This window comes from Lampetra fluviatilis, chromosome 6 (assembly GCF_964198595.1).
Source record: "Lampetra fluviatilis chromosome 6, kcLamFluv1.1, whole genome shotgun sequence".
NCBI classification, from domain to species: Eukaryota; Metazoa; Chordata; class Hyperoartia; order Petromyzontiformes; family Petromyzontidae; genus Lampetra; species Lampetra fluviatilis.
Genome location: NC_136280.1, coordinates 16,026,507 through 16,054,502, shown reverse-complemented (window position 1 = coordinate 16,054,502; position 27,996 = coordinate 16,026,507). Strand labels below are relative to the sequence as shown.

The 27,996-nt window shown below is 48.4% G+C and overlaps 1 protein-coding gene across 1 annotated transcript; it reads left to right on the top strand.

Annotated features, from left to right (window-relative positions):
• Positions 1–1,018: 1,018 nt before the first annotated feature.
• On the top strand, positions 1,019–27,996 carry ACADM (acyl-CoA dehydrogenase medium chain). The gene is made up of 13 exons (XM_078857846.1): positions 1,019–1,112; positions 5,255–5,357; positions 7,393–7,490; positions 11,937–12,006; positions 14,239–14,339; positions 15,777–15,857; positions 18,726–18,856; positions 20,175–20,283; positions 21,222–21,362; positions 22,116–22,211; positions 22,986–23,141; positions 24,858–24,950; positions 27,042–27,996. Exons 1-13 carry the CDS (start codon positions 1,077–1,079, stop codon positions 27,111–27,113), a joined length of 1,287 nt encoding a protein of 428 aa, XP_078713972.1. The 5' UTR covers positions 1,019–1,076; the 3' UTR covers positions 27,114–27,996.

Sequence of the window (27,996 nt, the reverse complement as noted above, 5' to 3'; positions counted from 1 at the left end):
AATATAGACAACACGTTCTACTTAATTAGACTTTTTCATACATGTTTTCTCCTACAACATCAGAGTGCAGCGCCACATTAAATACGCACTACAATGACAATAGTTTAAAGCGATTGAAAGCATGTTTTATTTTTGGGGGGGGGGGGGGACAGAGCTTTGTGACGTCACATTTGAGGGGGGGGGGGGTCTTGCTTTTTGTGACGCCGTGTGACGGGTTGGGGGGGGTCAAAAATCGTCCAAAATCGCGTGACGTCATTTATGGACGGCCCCTTTGGGGGTATTTCTCGTTTGGGATGAAACCCGAGTGTCCGGCGGGGGGTGACCAACTCGACGAGTTCCAGAACAATATCTTCAGAGTCGTCTCCCTGACGTGCAAGCAGGGGGATTCACGTGCACGCGGCGTTTCCCCCACTGAAGGCCGCAGTGGAGTGGAGTTGTTGTTGTTGTTGTTGTTTGTTACCAAGGTGTGGGGTGGGGTGCAGGATGTGGGGTGAGGTGTAGGGGGGTGTGGAGCGTAGGGGGGGGTGTGGGGGTTAGAGTGTAGCTCGTGAGGACGCTGCTACTGGGCAGTTGGAGGCAGTCGCCCTCCAACAACAACGGAGGGCGGAGGAGCGACGCTCACAACAACGAGCGGAGCGCCGGGTGGGTAAAGCACAGCAAGTTGGCACAGTAGAGGGCACAGGTGGTGCATCAGCCAGTCATCTCGGTCATCTCGGTCAGTCGACCCGTGGCACCTGCTGGGTGGGTCTGCCCCGTGACCTCCTGCCAGCGGGCGTTCGACACTTCACGTGGCTTCAAGGTGCACGTGGCCTGGCACAAGCGTCGTGGTGACGTCACCGCCACTTAGTGGCGAATGGCGGTGGTTGTAGGTGTGGGGGGGGGGGGTCCGCCCTTACGCGATTGGCCGGAGAGCCAGGGGGGCGTGCGCGTGCCACATTATCGCCTTCTCGTGATTGGTTGTAGCGAGCCCCTCCCCCCGCCCACAGCCTTCGCTGAGGGGGGGGGGAGGGGTATAAATACGTGGGGGTGGGGGGGGAGGAGCTTTGTCGTGACGCAGAGAGACGCTCGAGGGCAAGATGGCAGCCGCGTGTGTGACTGCTCGCATCGCCAAGGTGAGGGAGACTCAACTCCAATACGATTTACCACGACGACGACGCCGCGACTCGTAGCCCCGACGCCGAGGGCGCTTGAGGCTGCAGCGAGCGGTGTGGTCGCCTTTGCTACTTTGTTTGGTTACTGCGTGTTACTTGACGATGGTGTGTGTGTGTTCAAGTGCTAGCGGTAGTAGCGTGTGAACGTACTGGTGGGAGTACCGTGTGTGTGTTCACGGTCTGGTGGTAGTGCACATACTGGTGGCAGTGCCCTGTGTGTATGTGTTCACGTATTAGTGGTTGTGCACGTACTAGTGGCAGTGTGGCATAGTATTGGTAGTGCAGTGTGTGTACTCGTGATAGTGCTGAATAGTATTGGTAGTGCAGTGTGTGTCCACGTAGTACTGGTGTTAGTACTGGTAACAGTACAGGGTGCCGTAGTGGTTGCCTTGTGTGCACCTCAGTGTTGGTGGTGGTGGTGGTGCAATGGTTGTGCACTCTGTACCACATTGCCCTCCGTGACGGTGATAATGTGACGCGAGTTTGACGGTGGTGGAGGTGGTTGTTGTTGTTTGTCGTGTTGTCTGGACAGTGCTGGTCACAACAACAACAACGCGACCGCCTGGAAGCTGATCGTGACTCTGCAAGGAGCATGTTTTTTGCAAGCTTAGCAACAATGTTGATGTCCCCTTAGTGGTTGGTAATTAAATGAATTGGTCATCTCGGTGGCCGAAATGTTAACTGCCTCGCCTCGTATGCAGGAGGTCACGGGTTCCATCTCGACCCTGACGGCTGCTGTTTATTTAGAGTTTGCGTGTTCCATCTCCCCATGTGGTCGCGTTTTCCCCTCCAATTTTAGAATTAACGTCACGCGTTTAGAGTTTTGGCTGCTGTACATTTCCACGCGCTAAGCCCACTTCGTTAAGCGATCATTTGTGATTGCCAGGTTGCTCTGTGGGGCCTTACCTGGTAAAATAAAGAATAGTTTATATTCTTGTTGCAATTCCGGTAGTGATGGAGATGTGACTTCACGCCGGTAGTGAGTGCACACTCATTGCTCTCTGCCATGCCAGCACGTGGCAGGCACTTTGCCGCTTGACCAGTGCTGGTGGTGCTGTGGAGCGGTGGCGCAACGGTTAGCGCACTGCGCTGCGAAACCGCTCGGGAGACAAAGGCGGCCGGGCGTGGTGTTGGCCACCCGCCCCTTCGTGTGCCGTGCTAACGTCACTTGCCCCACACAGTCGGCTGTGGCTACACGGGAGGGGGGTCTCTGTCTGTGTCTTATGTTGCACTTTGGCATAGCGCAGGTAGTGGGTGCCACACATTGACTGCGTTGAACCTTGACACATTTTCGCCTCTCCCTGGGCATGCACCCGAGTTAAAAATACACGCAAAAAGCAAGGACGACCTTGCTAAGTGACGCAGCGCCAACATACACTTTCTCCAGTAGGACCTCCTGTCGACGACGTGGCAAGAGAATTTCCGATCAGTTCTGGGACGTGTTCCTACCACCAGCATTCCCCCCCCCACCCCATACACCTGCCAGGCAGAGGTATCCCGTATGTAGGTGATGTCGATCTGAGCGGTGATGAACATTAGGGGCCGTCCATAAATGACGTCACGCACCTAGGGGGGGGGGTCAGACATTTATGACGATGTGTGACGAGGGGGGGGGTGAGAAATGTGATGTCACATCAAAATGCGCAACTTTAAATAGACAACACGTTCTACTTAATTAAAAAGACTTTAATAAATGTTTTCTCCTACAACATCAGAGTGCAGCGCCACATTAAATACGCACTACAATGTCAATAGTTTAAAGCGATTTGAAGCATGTTTTATTTTGGGGGGGGGAGGCAGAGCTTTGTGACGTCATATTTGAGGGGGGGTCTAACTTTTTGTGACGCCGTGTGACGACGGGGGGGGGGGTAAAAAATCGTCCAAAATCGCGTGACGTCATTTATGGACGGCCCCTTACAATTTTTTTAAATTGTAAATTTGAGCAGAATACCCTGAAAGGCCAAACATTTGAGGTGTTTTCACTCTCTTGGCACAATGCTGCTACCCCGCTCCGTTGAGTTTTCGTGGCGGTTTATAGCGTGTATAAAAATATTTTAAAAAATTGTGTACAATTAAGGTATTTTTGTCATCCGCCACGATCTATCCACTGCTCGATGAAGGCCTCCCATCTACGTCGACACCAGCCCCTTGCGCTCCTGTGAAGCCGCAGTCTCACTCCTCCGCCGAGCTGCTCCATCTGCTTTGTAGAGGTCGTCCTCTGACGAGTGCCCTACTCTGGATGCCATTCCTCCTCACCAATGCTGTCTGTCAGGTGTTAGAGGGTGGTGTGTGTGTATGGATTGTATGTTGCACTTTCTTTGCAACGTACGTAGCCAACCGTGCGAATCAGAGGTGCGGCCGAAGGACAACAAGCCAAACACAAAAAGCAGTTCTAATGAAATGAGTTGCCTATTGAATTTACAAGTACATGGCTCCAGTTGCTTGCTAATATCGGAAGAAAGAATACTTTTCTGTATTCGGGGGGCATCTTACCCTAACCGAAATTATATTTACTCGGATACAGATGAGGTCAAGGTCGTGACATGTAGGATTAGATCCTGTTCTCAAACTGACAAATATTTGTTTTGTGGATGAAGTTGGATTTCAAGTAATACTTAATCTGATAATTTGATTAATTGATGAGTTATGCAATTTAAGCATTAATGTTCATTGTAAAATTATTCCCAGCGTTAAGTTGGTAGGTATTGGTGGTGAAGCGGTATATGTACTGCGCTATTAATCTGGCAAACCAAGTTCAATTCCTAGCCATGTCTAACATCAGTGGCAAGTGATGACTTTGTCTACGATATGCTTGCATGGCAAAGGTTGAGGTGCGACTAACTGCCTCGCGTCCCTCGCCCGCCCCTCACCACAGTATCAGCCAATGATTGAGTACTTCAGGGTACAGTATACCCGCTAAAGGCCAAAACTACCCCCAAGCTACAGCTAAATTGGTGTACAGAGGTTGCCCGCTAAAGGTCAAAACCGCGAACGATAAACCCACGTGGTATTCAAGGGTCTCCCGTATTCAAAATGTAGTTAATAATAAAACGTTCATGAATACATTTTCGTTTTGTACTGAATGAATAGTAAGCTTATTTGTTTGTAAATAATATCAGTTGCTCACGTATGTGATTCTGTTCCTTTCTAATCCTATTAGCGGCTCCGTTAAATTAAAATGAGATGGGTCCATTCAGATCATGTATTCCCAATGAATGTGTTCACGCATGATTACACATCTTTGAGAAGCTGCGCCGCCACTTGGGAAACCTAACTGAGCACACGACAGATGTACGTTCCCCCGTGGCTGTGAGATGCTGGTAATGCACCATCAACTTTGCGTAAGGGCCTGCCTGTCTGATGTGTTTAGTCCTGGTTGTTTTGATTTAATGGGTTGGATCTAATGAAACATATCACCTATTTGTGGGGTGTATTCAGTCTATCGGAGCCCCCGACATTCCCTTCCAACTTTGTTATGTCGGCAATTTTCATTATTTGCACAGAGTTCTTGGTCAAAGTGACACATCTGCAGATGATGACCGGATCAAAAGTGTCCTATTTAAAGAGTCGGCATGCTCAGACATACGCTGGGGGAGACGGTGCCCATACTTAGGTGGCCCTGAGACAGGGGTAAAACTCAACGTTTCTGTGGAAGTGGACCAATCCCCTCTGTAGGACAACCACTATTGACATCCCACAAATTGATACGTATTTTTATCAATCCATTTGTGATGATGGGCAAGCTTTGACTCCCTGCGAGTTGAGCGCTATGCCACAGCGCTACATGTCCAGATGTTCGTGAAACGCAGCCATGTGGTTGTGTGTCTGTGTGCGGCGCGGTTAGCGTACTGCGCTCACAACCAACACCAGTGACGAATATCAGATCTAGTCCAGGGCCTCGCCTAGGTCGACTCGGCCTCAAATCAGTACCTGGTGTGATGTGTAAAAACATCGCCACTGGGGAGACAAAGGCGGTCGGGTGTGTTTCTGGCTACCCACCCCCTCGTGTACCATGCCAGCCTTCATAAGTGTTCGCTAACAGCACTTACCCCAACAGTCTGTTAAAGGCTATGCCGGGGATCTTTGTTTTTGTGTGCGCGCAGACGGTGAGGAATGGCCTGCAGTGTGGCCTCCAGGTGCGGCCCTACTCTTCGGCCCATGCGCCTTCCACGGCCTCTTCAGCTCTGGCCCCCGGCTTCAACTTTGGTGAGACACTTCTCGGGATTGATTGGTTCTGCCAAGTCGTTAAGCGGATGTTATCACTTTACCGGTCTCTCTCATTGCTCCTTCGTTCACTTGTCAGTGACTTTGTGCCGTCTACCTTCTCTCCACACTAATTAGACTTAGTCGTAGTAATAATAATGTAATTCTTTTTTTTCTGGAAAAACTCAACGCAGTAAAACCCTCTCTGTCAGCGAGCTTTAACGTTCTTGGAAATGCTCGCGAATGCAGAAACCTCGTTCCAATGGGAAAATGGGTGTTACGTTCCTGGTACGAGTGCACATGGGGGGGAAATGGTACAAGTTTAATTATAATTACTACAATAAATAATATAATATAATTTGAAAGATCAATGTATTTTTTAAATTACCTTTCATGATGATGATTTGACGACAGTGGTGATGGTGAGGAATTCGGGAGGCGGACGCCTCAGGTGATGCAGGCGTCTGATAACAACGCCACACAGTTGCAATGTATCACTGAGGAGTGCTAGCCACAACACTTTCCCTGATTGCATTCGCGTTCGTTTGAATGGACCTCACAGTCGACTCGTTTATACCAAACGAGTGTAAAGTAAAAATGCACAACGAGCAAGGTCGGAGAGAGATTGATGCGAGAGGGAGGACTAAGCGGGCAGCCGAGCGGGCGTGCTTAATCTTCGCAGACGGTTTCGGATGTGAAATTCTGCACGCACCTCCCCGGTGTCGGCGGTCTGGCACGACGTACACTCATGGATACTGGAGTCCAGCGCGAGTGCTGGATTCACGTATTCACGAGTTGCTAAATGTGTTTACTAATTCCCTAATTCTAGACCCCCGCCCCACCTTAACAAAGCACCTGCCTGGGTATTTTGTGTCGTCAAACACTCCACCCCCTCAATTCCCCATGAGTAATAGGGCAGTTGTGAAGAGAATGAAAGAGTTCCCATACCTGGGATATGTGCTCATGACCAGTTTTGGTTTGGCAGCAAAGGTCTCCAAATCAGTTAAGCTCCATTATATTTTCATCAGCTGCATAACGCTTTTTGGATGATATCTGGCTTATCACTCCAAATGAAGCTTCAGGTATTCTCGGCTACAGTTACACCCTCCCTTCTCTATGCTTGTAAAACGTGTGACCCCTCCTAAAGGAACAATCTGTGCCAGTTTGAACCATTCAAACTTGCCTGCCTACAATTCATCCTGGGTTTAACCAGGCTGAATTGTGCGAGTTCACAGATCCTTGAAAGGTCGGGACGCAGTCCCATCGGTGAGCTCTTCCGGCAGGTGAGGCTGCGTTGGCTGGGTCACGTAGGCCGCATACCCAGCCCACCGCATGCCGAAGCAGCTTCTATCCAGATCTGAAGTTTTCGTGACTGCAGGGATCCATACTCTTTGGTTCTTTCGGTAAAGTCACGTAGGTATAAAATAAATTAAATCACGACGTTTCGGAAGCAACACAAGCGTCCGTCATCAGGTGGGAAAGCCACTACAGCAATTTGTTTCTTGACTTTACCGAAAGAACCGAAGCAGCTTGTGTTTAGCCGGGATGGAGGGTGCTAAATGGGCGTGCCACCGGATAGAGAAATGATGGGCAGAAGTCGTACAGGGGGATGTGAAGTTGATTGGACTTGCCAATGACTGGTACCAAGATCGGCCTTTGTAGAGGAGGATCGTGAAGGACACTACGGGGCAGTCACCCTCTAACGAGAACAGAGGGCAGAAGAGCAATGCTTACAAAAACAGAGCGCTGCGTGGCTAAATGCAGCAAGCTGGCGTAGTGGGGAGCACAGGTGATGCATCTGTCGGTGATCTCAATAGTTCACCCATAGCACCCTGGGTCTGTCCCGTGACCTCATGTGAGGTGAGCCTTTGACAAATTCACGTGGGTGACCTCGGAGTGCACATTGCCTGGCACAGGCGCTGAGGTGACTGTCACCGCCACTGGCAGCTGCGATTGCCGCTCACACGTCTATGCAGCCATGTGTCGTCACCATAATGTGTGTGTATGTCTGTGCCTGCCCGTGTCTACGCATTTCCAGAGCTTACGGATCAGCAGAAGGAGTTCCAGTTAATGGCTCGGAAATTTGCGGCTGAAGAGATTATTCCAGCTGCAGCAAATTTAGACCGTACAGGAGAGGTATGCATACGCACATTGGCAATTTTACACACAAACATCCACATTGACACAAGTCGGCATGTTTTGCACACACAGACGAGCTCACAAGTGGCGTAATATTTATAACAATTGTATAATTTTTAACTGTTGCTGTTATTTTAATCATTATTCTGTTGTTTGGCTCGTGTAACTTCCTCTGCAATTGCCCACTGTCGCTGGCCCCAGCTTGGGCGAGACACCTGTAAACAAGAGATTCACCGCTCATGTTGTTGTTCTTCCAGCTTCAATCTAATGCCTTAGTCTTCATCTATATGGCCAATTCACAGAAAACGCAATGCATTTGTCAGGAACACTGGCCTTTGAAGGAAAAATGTAGACTCGGCAACATTTTTTTATTTCTTTGTGCTATAAAGAACGGATATCGCCTGAAATGTTGCCTCCTGTATACAGTGGACTCTCGATTATCCTCGTGCCGTTTATCCGATTTGCACCTGAGATTTTGACATGAATGAAATAACTTGTGAGTTTTCCCTTAAGCTCAAATATATAATCTAAAAACAGTGATACATTGTTATTCTTTAAATTAATTAATACAAGTCACGTGCTTAAACCGAACAAATATGTGCGCTGCTTAATCCAAAATCCACTTTGCATATCTTTTCAACACTGGAAGGAGTTTTATTGACGTTGATTTTGCGTGGCTCTGCTGCTATCCACTTAGTGGGTGCAGTCTTCTGCATGGGAGCAGGAAAGTGTTATCACTGAGCACGCACATCGATCAGCCATCTTTAGTTTTCTTTCTAGAGCGAAAGGGTAGCACTCACTAACAAACAAAATTTTCTTAAGTTAAACATAATTTTTACCTATATTAGTGATTTTTGGCATAATGATTAGCGGAAAATGTATATTTTTGGATCATCCGTGATTTTGGATTATCCTCGGCCGTCCTCCTCTCGGTCATTAGCGTGGATAATCGAGAGACTACTGTACGTTTACATTTTAAGGTCACGGTGTTAACAAATGTGAGGTTGTTGTTTGTGCTTGTGCACCACTGTCAATACAGCGTCGCCAGATTATACGTATACTTATAATTTTACATGTGAAAAAGTGGATATGAAATTTTGATTTAAAGCTTTCGTGACTGCAGGGATTCATCTTCTTGGTTCTTTTGGTAAAGTCACGTAGAATGGAAATAATAAAGTAATAAAAATAAAACATAATAAAATAATTCTCACGACTCTGTCAGAGACTCTGTCTCCTCGACAGACCTGTTCTCCACCTGAGGACGGCTGCTTACGTTGTGGCCGAAACGTCGTGAGAATTGTATTTTATTATGTTGTATTTGTATTATTTTATTATTTCCATTCTACGTGACTTTACCGAAAGAACCAAGAAGATGGATATGAAATGTTAAGACTTCACTATTTCAACGGAACCGTGCGCGTCTTCAAAACGAGAACTGATTGAGCGCTTCTGGTTGCCTCCTGGAAGGTTGGCTGCTAATTTCCAATAACATTCTACAGTAGAATCCCTCTTAACGATGGTAATTGGTAATTCGTTCCGATAACATTGAAAGTGACCCTTTTTTTTCTGTTCGAAAGTTACCCTTTATAATATTTTAAATAATGGATATTAATACATAAAGATACCGACAACATTATAAAGGCAATATTAAAAGACACATGCTTAATTGATGCATTAATTACTATTTACTGTACCTACAAAAGCCCGTCGTTAACAGGAGAATGGTTGGTAAGTGAACACATTGGGCTCTGGAGGCCCGTCAAGCATTTAGTCGTTCACAGGGGTGCTCGTTAAGAGGGGTTCTTCTATACACCACGACACTACTATACACTCCACCACGCTATACAATACATACTACACTACACATTGGGCTCGATGGAGGCCTGTCGTTAAGCGATTCGTCGTTAATAGGGGTGGTCGTTAAGAGGGGTTCTGCTGTAATTGCATATGCATGCTTTCATCAGTGGTAGAAAATCCAAGCAGGGAAAACAGTGTTATTGTTTAGTTTTGGTACTTGCATGTATCTGGATGCAATTTAATTGGTTCTAATAAGTAAGGTTGCTGAATAAATTAGTTTTTTTGATGATCTCAAGAAAATATATTCCGTCCATTTAGCCAAATGTGTTAAGTTGTAGAATTATTTACGTGTTTATTTTTTGCTAACTTTGCTGAATTTTAAACGTGCTTTTAATAGCATTGTGCAGGTGTACTGTAAACCCACTGCAGAGATGTAAACATTGATCAAAGTTTGTGCAGACCCATTACAGTGTAATTATAGATGCCGTATACATAGTGTGATTATAGCTTTACTGTATTAATTGATTGCTATAGGAATGGTTGCTCTGGTGGTTTTTTTTGTAGCTGTGATTGCAGTTACTATTCCAGTAGAATAACACATTACCATATTGCCATAGTTAATCACTATAGCTGGACCCGAATAACATTTCTGCCAAGTCTCATCAGACCGTTTCAGATTCTTGTGATTTATTGAAAATGCAAAATTATCTAATGGCCAAATGAAAGTAACATGGCAACGATGCTCTGAGCAGTTGCAGAAATGTCCTCAGCTGTGCTGCAGAGCTGCATTTAATTCTGTGTTTGCAGGTGCATAACTACACGACAAAATATCGCCGTATAGACTGAATAGACTTTTGGGACAAGTGCTGTTAGCGAGCACCTATCAAGGCCGGCACGGCACACGATAGGGTGGGTAACCAGAGCCACATCCGGCTGCCTTTGTCTCCCTAGTGGCGATGTTAACACATTGCACCAGGTACTCATTTGAGGCAAGACCCAGGACTGGTTCGGATATTATCGTCACTGGTATTGGCCGTGAGCGGGAATCTAACTCGGGTATCTGGCTTGGTAGTGAAGCACATAACTAAACAAAGACAAAGATCCCCCGTATAGCCTTGACAGACTGTCGGGGCAAGTGCTGTTAGCGAGCACCTATGATGGCCGGAACGGTACACGAGGGGGTGGGTGGCCAGCACCACTAGGCCTCGGCAAGGTAAGGTAAAAGTTAAAAGTTAAAACAACGAGCCTACCTTTACCCTACCTTTTACCCTTACCCCATACAAATTACCTGATTACAGGGTAATTACTAGGGTACTACACATGAACAAGGTTTATAACAGTAAATGCTAGGTAGAGCGCTTTATTCATATAGAATACTCTCGATGATTTCAATTTTACACGCTTGTTGTTGTTGTTGTCGTCGTTGTCGTATCCTCAAATCTTGTAACTCAATTTTAACCCACTTCCTAATGTGGTATCGACTGCGCACTTGGTTTGCTTATGGCATACTGATGACAATACTATATTCTATCATAAAAAAATATATATGTTTTTAAACATTCTTCTTTCTATGTTATGTTTCGGCTTGGGTCTAATTGTCCACGCTCAACTCGCGTTGGCTGTAATTGGCCACGGTCCCTTAAGTTGTGGCAAGCTTCGGGGCCACTTCCTGGAGTCGTGGAGTTCTGCCATTACTAGTACATTGCATTAAAGCGTGTTTTAAAAAAAGTTTTTTGTTTAATATTACTTCTTCTTGGTTCTTTCGGTAAAGTCACGTAGAAGGGAAGTAATAAAATAATAAAAATAAAACATTATAAAATACAATTCTCACGACGTTTCGGCCACAACGCAAGCAGCCGTCCTCAGGTGAAGAACAGGTCTGTCGGAAAGACAGCGTTTCAGACACTGTCTTTCCTGAAGAACAGGTCTTTCGGAAAGGCAGCGTTTCAGACGCTGTCTTTCCGACAGACCTGTTCTTCACCTGAGGACGGCTGCTTGCGTTGTGGCCGAAACGTCGTGAGAATTGTATTTTATTGTTTTATTTTTATTATTTTATTACTTCCTTTCTACGTGACTTTACCGAAAGAACCAAGAAGATGAATCCCTGCAGTCACGAAAGCTTTAAATCGAAATTTAATATTACTTATTAAATGGAGGCCACGGACTGCGCCACGGAGCTTTTAGCGGTAAACAAGGCATCGTATTTACTGGATAATACTGCGCGCTACATTTACCCTACCGGGTAATTCTTCCGAGCTACCTTTACCCTACCCTTTACCTTACCCCTTGGCATGTCGACACCTTTACCCTTTTACCCGCTAAAAAGGGTAAATTACCTTACCTTGCCGAGGCCTAAGCACCACACCCGGCCGACTTTATCTCTCCAGTGGCGATGTTTTTACACCGCACCAGGTACTCATTTGAGGCTGAGTCGACCTAGCGGAGGCCCAGGACCGGTTCAGATAATCGTCACTGCTGTTGGCCGTGAGCGGGAATCGAACCCGGATCACCGGGTTCATAGCGCAGCGCGCTAACCGCTACACTGCCGCTCCCCACACTAAACATACACACACACACACGCGTGTTCGTGTGACCTTGCATTTTGAGCCTGTGCGTATGTTCCTGCCCTTGTCTGACTGCATACAGTACCCAGTTTCCATCATCAAGAAGGCTTGGGAGCTCGGACTGATGAACACTCATATCCCTGAGCATTGTGGTAAGCCCTGTAAATAACAGCGATGGCTCAAGATGAACGACGCTCCAGACGCTCCACCGAGTCTGTACAATTGAGATTTTTTGCAGTTGACATCGCCGTGGCATTTGCAGCGGACTAAGGCTGGAACCCTGTGTGGCTGAATTGCACTTTTTGACTCGAACGATAAACTTGTTGAATTGCTTGCCCAAGAATCAATTTACTAATATAATGAGCCAAAAATATCTGTGCGTAACGAGCGTGACGTCATGCCACGTAGACCAGCCCCCCCGCATTAATAATCATGAACAGGTGGGGTCCTCTACCCCCCCCCCCGCCGTCATTAATGAATGGGTGACGTCACTCCGCATGAAGAAGGTGGAGCTGAAACGAAAATTTGTGTCTGCAAATTCGCTTTCATTTTGACCTTTCTTTATGGACAGTACAGTTAATAAAGAAATCAACGCAGCAACTAATAACACGAGCCAAAGAAGGCTGTGTGTGTGTCCCCTGCGCGTGACGTCACTCCACATGCGGCCCCCCTCATTATTATTCACGTGTTTCCTGCATCTTTAGACTAACGCAGAAGAAGCTCGAGCGGCTATGAAAGTTCGCTTTCGATTTTAACGTAATTTACAATCGCACAATAAAACGTTCATTGACATCTTTAATATTACAGCTTCCGTCCTAGGACGGGCTAACGGAGGTGTGGGGAGGAAGGACAATAAGCTAAACATAAAAATAATTTCTAAATAAATGAGTTGGTCAATCTAGATGATGATTTAAAAGTGCATAGCTCCAGTGGCTTCCTAATATCGAAGGAAGAGCCTTCCAGATGGCCGCAGAAGTGCATCTGAAAGTACGCGATGCGGAGTTGGCGTCATGGTCTATGTTCCTTGACGATCAGCAAAGCATTGTGGTTCATTTGTGGCAAGCACTTGAGTCTCAACTGCACCTCCCTCAAATGAAAGAGAAATGAAAGAAAATTCCAGACATTGATAGTCGATGCACGAAGGTTGACTCGGCTTTGTGAGGAGTCCTTTGTTTGTGGAATGGAAACAAAGTGCCGATGACTGCTGATTCAATGATTACAACTTTATTATTTTACCAGGTAAGGCCTACTGAGCTATACAGCTCTTTTTCAGAGGTAACTGTTGGCCACAAATGATAGCTCAACGAAGTGGCTTATCACATCAATTTATAGCAGGAAAATACTGTAAACACATTTTGATTTTAACTGTGGAGAGAAAAACTGAGGGAGCTGGAGAAAAATCCATGCGTCCACGGGGGGATAACATGCAAACTCTAAATACACAGGCGTCAGGGTCTGGATTAAATCCACAACCTCCTGTATACCAGGCGAGGTGGTTAACATCTCGCCACCGTGATATTTGCCTGATGCCGACTCGCCTGTTATCCAAAATCATCCTCTGCGTTACCAATTTGGGTTCAAGATTTATTAAAAGTCTCTTTTCTTTTCGCATGAAGCATAAATCATTAATTCTTGCGTGTACTATGCAATGCTTGTGTCATGAGTGTGAGGATTTATTTCCACGTGCGTGACCGGGCAGGTGGCTCGGCGTCAGAGTGAGCGGTTCGCAATCGTAAAAATGCGAGTTCTCATCCAGGGCGGGGTTTAAGTTAGCACAATCCCTCCCGAGGTCAATAAAATGATGACCACTTTGTGGGGAAGTCGGCAGCAGTTGTTCTCTGGATAGACTCGCCCCACCACTGGCTCGGTGCTGTGAACAGGAGATGAGCACCGATGCCGCGATGATCATTTCGGCAGGAAATCACTGACTGACTGGGTGTGATGGTCTGGGAAGCGGTAGCATAGCCGGTGGCACACTGCGCGACGAAACCGGTGACCCGAGTTAGATTCCTGCTCACGGCCAACACCAGTGACGATTATCTGAACCGGTCCTGGGCGTCCCTAGGTCCACTTGGGCTCAAATTGGTACCGGGTGTGGTGTGTACTGAACCGCCTCTGGGGAGACAAAGGCTGCCAGGCGTGGTGCTGGTCACCCACCCCTTTGTGTGCTGTGCCGGCCTTCATAGGTGCTCGCTTATAGCACTTACCCCCCCAACAGTCTGCTAAGGCAACACGGGGGGGATCTTTGTGTTTGATGCTCACCGCACCCACCCTCGTGTGCTCGCAAGCGGCAATTGCCAAGAGGATTTCTGAAATCGAGGTCTTCGCTTTGCTCGTGGTGGTGACACGAGTGTGCATGGCCGCTGTGTTTGCGTGCACCGTAGGAGGGCCAGAGTTGGGGATCTTCGATGCCTGCGTCGTCACGGAGGAGTTGGCGTTCGGCTGCACGGGCGTGCAGACGGCCATCGAGGCCAACTCGCTCGGGGTACGTGGAGACGCACGCTCGCTCGGTGGGGCCACGCTTCCTTTGACTGCGTGGGCATGAGGGCGTGCAGACCCTGCGAGAGGGGGGCGGAGGTTTCTGTGTTTATGGGTGTGAATTGTGGTGGCGTAAACTGGATCAGTGAGAGAAATGCGTGTTTGTGCTGATCTCACTGTTTTCGTCCTTTGTGACCTGAAGTCACAATGTACACGGTGTGTCTCGGATCATCTTATGAGTTATGCCAAACAGGAAGTGTGTACGGGCCCGATAAAGTGACAGTCTTTGTCCGATGACTAGCCAAAGGTTCTATGGCTGTGGTCCACAGCATAAAACAATGACGGTCACTGCATCATGTACTTTCGGATGCAATTCTGCGACCGTCTGAAACAAATTTTTGTGTTTAGTTTGACCTTCCCCCACACCTCTGATTAGTGCGGTTGGCTATATACGGTGCGAAAGAAGTTCTGCATACATAACCTATTCACACAAACTGAGACAAATGATTCCCTGTTTATCTTTATAGACTGTAGGGGGAACATGCTATTAGGAAGTACATATTAACATCAACCCTACACGGCCACCTTTGCCTCCCCAGTACTGTTGACACACTGCCACTGGTTTTTCAATTAAGGCTGAGTTGACCTAAGGGAGGACCCAATTGCATGTTCAAATGCACGGGCCATTCACGTGCATGGCCTGGAAGTGAACACATGTCACCAGGGTTTCTTTACTAAAGCCGGTTATATGAACAACCTAACTTTCCTCTTGATTTGAAGTTTTCGTGACTACAGGAATCCATACTTTTTGGTTCTTTCGGTAAAGTCACGTAGAAAAATAATAACAGATCACGACGTTTCGATCGCCACAAGCAATCGTCCTCATCCCACCTGAGGACGATTGCTTGTGTGGCGATCGAAACGTCGTGATCTAACTTTGCTCGTCGAGATAAATATGGAATAAAAATGCACGCAAATGTAAGCGCGTGATGTAACAATGTAACCCACGTCGACAAACGTACACGTTCAACGGAGCAAACGTACGCAAAGTGCATGGGCTCGAATCAAATGTGTGCGTCTTCAACAAAAAAAATAACAATGCTGGCAAGCATCACGCATGCTTGTGCATGAACCACACTTGAAATGAATCCGCTACCATGCATGCCCACCCCCATTGCTCCCGTGTTCTGCATAGCTTTTATGTACGGAATTAATGACTTAAGTCACACTAATTATCCAACTCTTAACACCAGCAAATTTCGTTAAAGTGCTGGAGAATGCATTTCCCCTCTGTTCCTGCATATTAAAATCGCTACCTGTAGGCACATAAGTGCGCGTGCAATTATTGCCCTCTTAATCTACAAGCGTATTCATAATTTACTATTTTATGGTCTGCCTGCGTGTACATGTGTGTGTGTGTGTAAATTTACGTTTTGCTTTGCAGCAAATGCCGGTGATTTTGGCAGGAAATCCAGCTCAACAGAAGAAGTACTTGGGCAGAATGACAGAAGAGCCGCTCATGTGTGTACGTCGCTGCACACACACACACGTGCACAAAGATCTCCCCGTTACGGCGTTTGACAGACTGTTGGGGCAAGTGCTGTTTAACGAGCACCTGTGAATGCTGGAGCTGCACGAGTGGTTTGTGGCCAACGCCAAGCCCAGCCGACTGTCTCCCCAGTGGTGATTCTTTACACACGGCACAAGGTACTCGTCCAAAGGCTGAGATGGCCTAGTGCAGGGGTGGGGAACCTCTTTTCTTCCAAGGGCCATTTGGATATTCATAACATCATTTTGCAGGCCATACAAAATTTCAAGTAAAAAATTAGCCTGTTATATTTGGTCAAACATTTTATTAACTCGCCCCTAATGCGATGGCTGGAACTGCTTCTCTTTGGTGAGGCGTGTGATGTTAGCTGGTATTGATGTTGCTGCTCGCAACTGCTTTTCCAGGTTTGCTCCTAGATTTATTAAATTTCGAGTCCCACCTGCGGTTGCCTTGACAGGGCCACACCAAATGATTTTGCGGGCCTTGTACGGCCTGCGGGCCGGACGTTCCCCACCGCTGGTCTAGGGGAAGGCCCAGGACTGCTTCAGATAGTCGCCACTGTTATTGGTGGTAAGCGAGAATTGAACTCGGGTTGCCGGATTTGTAGAACAGTGAGCTTCCCACTGCGCACAAAACAAAGACAAAGATCCCCCATATAGTCTTGAATTGTGCTGTTAGCGAGCACCTATGAAGGCCGAAATGGTACACGAGGGGGTGGGTGGCCAGCACCACGCCCGACCGCCTTCGTCTCTCTCGTGGCGATATTTACACACCGCACACAGTCCTCATTTGAGGCTGAGTCGACCTCGGGGAGGCCCAGGACCGGTTCAGATATTCGTCACTGGTGTTGGCCGTGAGCATGAATCGAACCCAGGTCGCCTGGTTCGTAGTGCAGTGGGCTAACCACGACTGCTCACCACCGCGCACACACACGCACACGCATTCTTATATACATTCAGAACAACTACCACACGAATGTATACCTTCGATTGAGTGAGTGGAAATGGCATGGGCTGTGGACAAGGGAGAGTGATGGGACAAGGTAGCTTGGGGCATCTTCCATCAGTTAATATTTTGATTCCTTGTAGATTTTTGGGTAAGGCCACAATTTTCTGACCAAGAATTGTCGTCGTAAAGATCCCCTATCTATCACCTGACAGCCAAACCATATTAATGTCGCGTGTACCAGCGTTTATCGCACTAATTATTAATGGATAACAATTGTTAGACAATTTCAGGTGGGTCTTAATGACACGGTACAGTCATCCCTTGTTATATGGCAACTCGGTATACATAATTTAGCTATAACCGAACTTATAATTTAGGGAAAGAATAAGATTTATACGTTTCCGATAACATCGTGTTTATGGAAATTTGAATCTCTATTTTGTGGGAAAAATCTTAACAATGCCCGGTCTGTCGTTTGACCTCGTGCGCATTTCACTCTGCTCCACGTGGTTTACATGGCACACTGTTCACACGACGGGTTTCTCTTGCTCGAACTAAACTAAACCATTTTTATTTTCCCAGGTAAGGCCCACTGAGCTTTCTAGATATTTTTCAGAAGTGACCTGGCTGTAGATAATAGCTCAACGAAGTGGCTCATCACGTGGAGATTTATAGCAGCCAAATACTCTAAATGCGCGTGGTTTCTTAATGTGGAGGGAAAAACCAGAACCTGGAGAAGAGTCCACGCGAACTCCAAACATACAGCAGGCGATGATGGGGTGTCGGGATCGAACCCACGACCTCCTGTTTACCAGGCGAAGCAGTTAACGTCTCGTTACTGCTCTCTGCGCCGCCCAAGCCCGGCTGGTTCTGGTTCGTTCCTTTGTGTTGATCACGCTACTGTATGGACTGCAGGATTTTGCCCTGTTTCACCGCTCCGACTTCAGTAAAAGTAAGGCAAGATGTCTGGAAAAGAGCCCATTAAGTGCAAGTGAAGCAGAAATAGATTATAAAGCAACTACCTCTTGATTTAAGTACTGTACAGTATTTTTTTATTTCGTGGCAAATTTTGAGTTATTTTTTGATAAATTTGATCACTTTTCTATTTAAATATGTGGATGAAAAAACGTACGCTGCATGCTTGAGTGAATTTATTCCCGTCTTGGGGCCATCTCCGTAAGAGCGCAGCTCCAATTATACAATTGCCGTCAATTTGGAAACTAGGGTTCGATAAACTGATTAATTTTGCTTTGTCTCTTGCGTAATATTGGGGGATTCCCCTAATTGAGAATTGGTTCCGATGCAGGTGTGCAGTTGGTTCTGCTGCTGTGCAACTGCCAGTGATGCAGTTGCAGGGTGTAGAGTAGTAGGGGTGTCCACAACAATACTCATTGCATGAAGAAGCTCATTGTGTGTGGAAGGGCAGTACCGACGGTCGCTGGAGGCTGTAAATAATTCCATGATTGCCCGTTAGTGAAGCGGGTGAACAGAATGGAACAACGTGGACTTCCAGAATGAAAACCTCCATTTCAGACCCAGACACCGCACCTCCTGGCTTTGACGTTCCTCCTCGGAAAGACACCGGCGGTGTAACCATCAATTACATGAGAACATCAACAGGCCGATGCGCACATCTCCTTCGTGAATGGAGAATGAAAGGCACAAGCCACGGTGCGATTGCAGCCATGAAACCCAAACAAACCATGGACCATATAGTCGACCACTCGGTGGCCTGCATCCTTTCAGCAGAGGAGGAATAGCAAAACTACATAAATTCTCCTGAACACATTGTGGAAAGCAAGAATAGAGTGGTGGGCTGCAGAAGCTGTTGCTGATGTTTAATAACATTTGTCATTTTGCCCCTGTGTTGTGTGTGTGTGTGTGTCTGCGTTCCAGGCCTATGCAGTGACCGAGCCCGGAGCCGGCTCCGACGTGGCTGGAATTAAGACTCGCGCTGTGAAGAAGGGAGACACTTACGTAATCAATGGCCAGAAGATGTGGATCACCAATGGTGGCAAGGCAAACTGGTTTGTGACGTTGTGCAGGAGTGTGTGTGTGGGTGGGTGACGGAGCAAGTCTTGGTGTGCAGAAGCGAGAGTTTGTTCGCCGCTTGTTGCAGAGGTCCGCGGTTCCAATGCAGTGGCTGCCCTCGTTGATACTGCTGGTGCGATCGCAAAAAAAAGAAGCCGTCTGCTGCACAGTGGACGTTGAAGATGCCGTGACGTCATTTGAACTGAGTGGGCCGTTGTGTGCTATATGTATGTTGAACTTCTTTTGCGACGTACGTAGCCAACAGTTCTAATTGGAGGCGTGGGAAATCCAGAGGTGCGGGGCGTCATGGTGCAAATTTTGAAACATGTACCGCAAAATACTTGGCAAGACCTTCCTGAACAAGTCTTGAGACTGAGGCTTTCCTGGGTAAATCAACGCAATCAAGGGGTGCAGGTGTGGTTCCGGAGTAATCCACGATCTGTCCCATATGAGGAGTGTGTGCTGACTACCCCCAGCGCAAACCATTCTCACTGCCATTCAGTCCTCTGTCAATGTCCACTGCATGGGAGAGATACAAAATGGGGTTCCTTCAGCTAATCTGACGTGAATAAATAAGAATCGGCAATTCTAAATAAATTAGTTTTCAATCTATATGAGTTAAAAGTGCATAGCTTCATTGGCTTATTAATATCGGAAGGAAGAGTGTTCGAGGCGGCCGCAGACGTGCATCTGTAAGAGCGCGATGCGGTGACCGTCTCTGTTCGATGGCTCACCAAAAGCTGCTGCCTCGCGGATGACCGGAGTTGGCGTGATGATTTATGCGCCTTGAGATCAGCGAGGTGGGCACGGGATCGTGTTTTATATTTAATGGCGAATCTCAACAAATCGGTTTTTGAATGTCGCCAAAGACAACTCGCTATCTCGATACTGTGAAGAAGAGTCAATGCCCAAAACATTTGCCGACCGTAGATGTTTTCCCTTTAAGGACAAATTCATGTATGAGCTGTGCTCTGGTGGTGAGATGTTAACTACCTCGCGACCTTGCCCGTGCCCGTCGAGTTGGGGAGTGCCCGTGTAGCGGTTAGCGCTGCGTTACGAACCCGGCGACCCAAGTTCGATTCCCGCTCGCGGCCAACACCAGTGACGACTGTCCGACCCGGTCCTGGGCCTCCCCTAAGTCGACTCTGCCTCAAATGAGTGCCTGGTGCGGTGTGTAAACATCGCCACTGGGGAGACGAAGGGCACGGTGCACCCCATCGTGTGATGTGCCGGCCTTCATAGCTGCTCGCTAACAGCACTTGCCACAAAGGTCTTTTAAGGCTACACGGGGGATCTTTGTTTTTGTGTGTCCAGGTACTTTGTTCTCACGCGCACTGAGACAGACCCCAAGGTTCCAGCCAGTAAGGCCTTCACGGGGTTCATTGTGGATGCCGACACACCAGGAGTCGTGCCAGGAAGAAAGGTGCGTGTGTGTGTGTGTGTGTCTGAGTGTCGGATTGCGTACGTGTCCGCAGAGATCACATGGGGGCATGTTTGACTTTGCACGTATGTAATCCATGTGAGTTAATGAGTCTTGATATCCATTGTAGGATAATTTATTTGCCAGCTAGTTAATCCTCATCAACCCTGGCGCCTCCATGGGATTGTGCATTGTGAGCATTCCACCTGTTATTTTTAAACCCTGTTATCGAAAACAATTTATATTCACGTTTTGTCTTAACCTGCAACCGCATTTCAAGATTCCACAGTAGGTCAAGGGGCAGCCCTGCAATATGCCTTCTCATGTCACAGCTGGCAGAAGGGCCCTCTACTCGAGGGAGCTTAAGAGTGTTTTGGCCTACCCTTCCACGCTTGTCAGATGTGTTGAAAGATGTAGGAGTACCCACAATTTATCCCACCACAAGCTCCCTGTGTATAGCGCAACTGTGAATACTGTGCTGTACCCATGTATACTGCTGGATGCGTCTTTGCACGTTGCACATGTACACATTTATCCGGTCTTAGGCCGTAAAATTAACATACCTGCCTCTGTTGTTTGTGTGTGCGCGCGCATTTGTCTGCGTGTGTATTTGTGTGTTCTTGAGGGGAGAGGTAGTGTAGCGGCTAGCGCACTGCGGTACAAACCCGGTGACCCGAGTTCGATTCTCGCTCACGGCCACCACCAGTGACGATTATTGGAACCAGTCCTGGGCCTTCTCGAGCTTGACTTGGCCTCAAATGAGTACCTGGTGTAGCGGTGTGTAAACATCGCCGCCGGGGAGACAAAGGCGTGGTATTGGCCCCCCACCCCCTCATGTGCCGTGCCGACCTCCATAGGTCCTCGCAGACGGCTCTTGTCCCAGCAGACTGTTAAGGCTACACTGGAGATCTTTGTGTGTGCGTGTCTTGTGATGTGAACAGGAGATGAACATGGGCCAGCGCTGCTCTGACACCCGAGGGATCACGTTCGAGGACGTTGTCGTCCCAAAAGAGAACGTGCTGATCGGAGAGGGAGCCGGCTTCAAGATCGCCATGGGAGCTTTCGACAAGACGCGCCCCCCTGTATGCCTACAAAGACAAAGCTCCCTCGTTTAGCCGTAACGGACTGTAGGAGCAAGTGCCGTTAGCGAGTGTCACCTAATAATGGCCGGCACGGCACACGGAGGGGGGTGGGTGGCCAGCACCACCCCCGGCCGCCTTTGTCTCCCCAGTGGTGATGTTTACACACCGTGCTAGGTACTCGTTTGAGGCTGAGTCGACCTAGGGGAGACCCAGAACCGGTAAAAATAATCGTCACTGGTGTTGACCTGTACGCCTACGCACGCAGATACACACGCACACACACGCACATCCCCAGTGCACTCCCACTCGCTTGTCCGTACCCTTGGGGGGGTGAGGGGGTGCTCGTAAGTGGCGTGGCCACAAGAGGGCAGCAAAGTGCGTGCTTTGGCTATGAACCCCCGGGCGTGATGACTGAGTGTGACTGCCTTGTGTGTCTTAAGACTTCCCCCAGCGTCCCATGTTCTTCTCCAATCAAACCCCGCGCCCCCAAACCAGGTTTGGATCTCTGTCTTATGATTGCGAACCTTTCCCTCCACTGCTGAGCCACCTGTCCACACATTGGGTGGAACAGAACACCTGTTCAGGAGGTGCAATCGACCAGAGCTGTTTTTTATGGAGTTTCCGCGCCGATGTACTTGGCAAAAGCATACACTGTGCGCGCTTGCGCACACACCAACCACTCTGGTGATTGATGTGCGCGCACCGGAGGCCTCTCGACTCCGTCCCCCACTAACGCCGTGCCCGTGCCTGCAGGTGGCCGCCGGTGCCGTCGGGCTGGCGCGCAGAGCCCTGGAAGAGGCTACAAAGTACGCTCTGGAGCGCCGGACCTTCGGAAAGCTCATCGCCGAGGTTGGGACGAGCGCGCGGACTGTGTCGGCCGGCTCGGCTGGCACGCTGGGCGGATCGCGGAGATGTTTGATGCGACCGGATGGGTGGGGGGGGAGTTAGTAGCCTTCTGGTGGTTACCCGCCTGTTACACGTTTTCGCGGTACCTTTTAAACAACTCCTACCATCGTCTAGGTAATGAACGTCGTTATTTAGAATGCGGATATGATCGGTAGAATGCCAAAGTCCCTTTTAATCAAGGACCCCAGAAAACCGAATGGACGAGGCCTTCGAGTGAACCGACTAAATAATGAAGGACTCTCAAGGCCGTAATGTGACTTGCGTTGGCATTTAGCTCCTAAACACATTGCGCAACTTGGTCTATTTGCTGCCAGCACCATGGACGTCGCCACTCGGCAGGGTCCTGAAGCTCCCGTAAATAACACATCTATGGGAAGCGCCACGGCAAGATGCCAGTTGCCCGTCGGAATTTTCCTGGATACGTGAAGGAAAATTTGTATTGCCCGTTGATGATGGATGCCTCCGGTTAAGAGAGCATTCTGGATGGTAGTTCCGGATAACAGAGCTTTTTGCTGCTCGGTGGAAGAAAAAAACAACCCTGTTGGGTCAACTGCAGCGCCACCAACACTGGCTCCTGGCTTTTCTAGTCACTCGCGCTCAGCAGACCGAGAGGGTTTATCGGCGATGCCGCTGTAAAGCAGCAGCGCCCTTGCTGCTACTCGGAGTATGCGTGCGTGGAAGCCGAGATGACGTCGTGCCGTTGCTCGTGGGTCGCAGCACCAGGCCGTGTCCTTCCTCCTGGCGGAGATGGCCATGAAGGTGGAGCTCGCTCGCCTGGCCACGCAGCGCTCCGCCTGGGAGGTGGACCGCGGCTTCCGCAACACCTACCTGGCCTCCATCGCCAAAGCCTACGCTGGCGACATCGCCAATCAGGTGCCGCTTGCGTGGGGCGTACGCGGGCGAGCGTGGGGGCGCTGTGATACAATAAAAGCGGACTTCGACAGGAATCGATGATTTTGCTGATATTAGCCAATCATATAAAGGGGGAGGGGGGGTGTCACATGACCAGTCGATCCTAAGTTATTGTTTGCACAATTAATTGATTGGCAATTAATCGATATTTTCATGACGGCTACCCGATCAACTTTGAGCTGGGTGCCTGATCTACGGAGCCAAATCGATATAAATTAACCTCGAACCCTTGATCCACAAAGACCATGTATGGGCAAAGTCATGGCCCTTCGGCCAATGCCACGCCTTCCATATATGGGGGGTGCAAATCTGTAATCGGTGATTTTCATCGCTGCTCTACGACAGTTCCCGCTCGACGCTGTTCTCGACGCACAAACCACCATTGGGCTTCGTAGAGCGAGTGGACGCGGAGGCCTCTCGCAATGGGGGAGGGGGGCGGCAGTGGGGGGTGGGGGGGGACGCTCGTGGAGATGGTTTGCGGTAAAAGGTTTCTTGTAGATTTTTCTCAGAGGGAACGAGTGGGGGGGTTGGGGGGGATGAATGTTGCCGGTCGTCGAAGGAAAAAAAAATCTGGTAAAGATGCAAATGAAGACTCTTTGTAAAGAGTCACTTTACGTCACTTTAAGATGTTTTCTTGTTAATTTTTTTGTTTGTTGCGGTTGCACCCGATTCAAGAGCCGAATGGCTCACAGGGCTCTACCACATAAATTAACTTGAAACTTTAAACTAGTGAATGAAGACACCTCCCTGTACCCAATCCCGTTGTCGATCCTGCTCCCTTGTTGCACCCCTCCACTAAAATAAACTTTCCCTGTACATTAAGCAACACTGCCACCCATAGACTCGACACTGCACAATAGACTCAGCACTGCCCATAAACTCAACACTGCCCCTGTACATGAAGCAGTCTCCCTCATTAACCTCCTCCTGTTCCCCTCTGAAAGCCTCACCTCGTCTCCATCGCCTCTTCCCTCCCCTGACCCCTCCGCTCCTTTCCAGCCCTCCCCTACGGCCCTTTTGTGACCCCCGTCTGCCCTTTGTCACGGTCACTCATTCCTCGCACTGCCCCTGCCATCTACATCACTCGAATTCGTTACCACTTTTTATGTAGAGTGCCTTTAGCTGAGGCGCTATATACACATATATAACGTAAGGTCAAGGGAATTAGGCGAGCCTTAACCGCCAGAGATGGAGGGGACGTCCAGTGCAGCTGGTCAAAGCAAGGGAATCCAGATGTAGCAGAGAGGAGGAGTGACATCCCGTTGAGCAGAAGTTATGACTGGAGGCTTTGATAGGAGGCCTTGGTTTCTGGCAGCGAGAAAGGCACCTGTGAAAGGTGGGTGGAGTGAGGTTAGAGGTCATCAGGGACGGGTCCGCCGAGGAACTTGCGGACAGGTCGTGTTGTTGATCTGAGGGCAGCGGATTTGGAGCCAGTGGGGAGGGATCTGAAGTTTGGGATGGACGTGGTCTTGTTTATGGGTGCGAGTGACAAGGGCGTGACGGATGGTGGCTGTGTTCCGTATCGTTGGGATTCGTGACGTGCAGAATTTGCACCACATTGGCTTGAAAGTGATGCTTACTTGGATGCTCTGTAGTAGGATGGGGTTAAAGGAGTGTTTTATTTGGACTTCCTAAGCATGGCCGATGATGATGAACTATGATATTCGGTGGTGGCAGGTGGCGTCTGATGCGGTGCAAATCTTTGGTGGAAATGGCTTCAACAGCGAGTACCCCGTGGAGAAGCTGATGCGCGATGCCAAGATCTACCAGGTCAGCTGTCAACCGGCAAACGATTGTTCCTCCTTCATTCAAATATATCGCCTGGATAATCCCTCGATGTAGAATGTTGTCTGCAGCGGTGTCTTTTGACACGGCAAAAAAAAACAACCACCATTTTTGCCACTAAGTGGCGGTGATGTCACCATGGCGCTTATGCCAGGCAATGTGCACTTTAAGACCACGTGAAGTATCGAATGCCCGCCGGCAAGAGGTCACAGGACAGACCCAGGTGCCATGGGTTGACCGACTGAGATGACTGGCAGATGCGCCACCACATATGCAGCAAACACGTCCTGACATGTTTTGTAAGATCATATGTTTCACCCTCTCTGGCAATAAAACAGGAGGTGTTAAGATGTTCAAAACCAAATATAAACCTTTGACAAGGAATCATGTCTGCATCAACCACACGTACTTGTTGTGGTGAACATGCAAACAAGCATGCTCTGATAATATCTGCATTGGCTTTTAAACTGATAAGCCTGCACCACAGACAGCCTTCCTTGGGGCCTAGTCTCACCAGTGTCAGACCAGAGAATGTCAAAAGGGTAAACCCTATGGTTATTTTTTAATATTTTGATTCTGACAGAAGGTTTTAAATATTTAATGTTTTGTATTTTTTTTAAATTAATTTGTAACTCTTGGTGTTGTGTTTTTCTGCTGGCCAATTCACCCTTGAAAAAGAGCTGGGTATTTCAATGGGTTATTTACTAGGATAATAAACTTCTGTAACATTTATAGCAACTTTCATCTTGATAATTGCTTTTTTACCCTTCTATCTGGCAACAAAACTGACACCTTTTTTTTACAAGGAGTCATGTTTGCATAGACCACAATACCTGCAGCCATAATGCAAACAAAAAACATAACTCTGATAATGTATGCACTGTCCTTGAAGTTGATTGGTCCACACCCGAGACAGCTTTCCTTAGAGCCTAGTCTCACATGGGTTGGACCAGATGACGCCAAAAGGCGTCATCTGGTCCAACCCATCTCAGTCGGTCAACCCATGACAGCTTTCCTTAGAGACTAGGCTCTAAGGAAAGCTGTCTCGGGTGTGGACCAATCAACTTCAAGGACAGTGCATACATTATCAGAGTTATGTTTTTTGTTTGCATTATGACTGCAGGTATTGTGGTCTATGCAAACATGACTCCTTGTAAAAAAGGTGTCAGTTTTGTTGCCAGATAGAAGGGTAAAAAAACAATTATATATATCTTTTTTACTGGCAAATGAGGTTCCAATGGTGTAAACTTTCATCTTGCGAGCGACTGAAAACAGCCGGGGGGTGTATTCAATGGGCAGAGCGCTTTTCTGTTGAACGAACTTATAGCCCAGAGCGTGTCATCGTGCCAGCAACTAACAGCCCAGCCCGAGGAGCCGTGCCTCGCTGAGCGTTAGCCGTGCGTGTCAAAATCCAGCCAAATCGGAGGGCGCCGCTCCTTCCTGCGAACTCTTGCTTCTCTGCGGCAACGCCGCGCACAGTCATTGGCTGAGCGGGGGTTGCGTAGCGTCACCCGCCATTGCTTTCTGACGGCGTTCAACGTAAGAGTGAACGTCCGTGTCCGTAGCGCCACGGCAGAGCGCTTTGCCCGTCGAATGAACGCATCCCCAGTGCTTTGTGGGGAAGTTGGCCCATTCAAGCGTGCACTTCGGTTATCGCGCGAAACACGTTGTCAGCCGGAAACCTTCAGTCCTCCACCAGATGGAGCTCTAGAGAGAGAGCCCCTCGGGAGGGTATTTGGCATCTCCTTCTCAGCTGGCAAGACTTCTTGGACGAGGTGGGGGGAGTGCTCGGCTTTTACCCCACCGAACTCCACCTGCCGATCGACCGTTCGTGCTGGTTGGACAGACTGGGTGGGATTTTAGAAACTTCCCCCCACCCCCCTCCGTTGTTTCACCACAGCAGCTCCCTCCAGCTTAGTGAACGCTTCGTAGACAATTTAAATATTTGGCATTCACAATGTTGTTGCTTTTTTCCTCTTTTGGTGAACTTTGACACGTTGCTCGAAGTAATGTGGCGCTTGGCAACACAAGCAGGGCTCCTCTCATCGGAATCTCTTCCCTCTCCCCCCTCCGCAGATTTACGAAGGCACGGCTCAAATTCAGCGCCTGATCATCGCGCGTGAACACCTGGCCAAGTACAAGGCCTAGAGGAGCTCTGCACGGCTTCCAGTGGCGTGGAGATGAGATGACCACCGTTCCAAAACCGTCCCGACCACCGTTTCAGACGCAATCTGCAAACAAGCGCAATATTATTCATCTCTTGCTTGCCTCGGAACACCGCCTAATGTATAGATTTCTTTTCTGGGAGGGCCCTGTCTGAAATGTTTGGTTGTTTCCTCCTTAAATACGTGCTTCCTGTAATTCGATGCACTTGCTTAAGTGGATATACGGGTGAATTGGTCCAAGGTAAATCAAAGCTTTAGATGTGTTGCTTTTGAGTTCGCCATTCTGCAAACATGTTACTTTCCCGCTTGCTGGAATGTATTCTTTTAGATTGTTTTTACAGTAAGTAGTGTCCTCGTCATACATATCCGAGTAAAAATGTTAAATATGCGTCACATCCTCTGGCTTTGGGGGCAACTATCATGATTTCTTCACTCGTACCATCAGGTTATATTTCATTTCATCAGGTTATGAACAAAACATTTCTGTCCACCGATTCACGTGTGTGTAGAACATCGACAAAGTGCATCTATGCCTTGGTTAGTGCCTTGAAGGCTGGGCACGAGGTGTGGGCAATTGTCACCTGCTTGGCGCGGTGGCCAGGTAGCAAGGTGGCTTTACGCACACACACCTGGCGGAGCGATGCTACGGAGTGCCTTCCTTGCCAACTTGTGGGCCTTCGTCACGACTGTCCACTTGTCAATGCTTCGAACAAAAGGGATGCATCGCCAAACTGCCGAGGCCTTGTACAATGCGGACTGTGTAGTCTCTCGATTTTAATTCACTTGTTTTTCATGTTCAATCGCCGCGTTGATACCGTTTGTAATGGGCATCAATGTTGGAATAAACACATGGGAACATTTCCAAA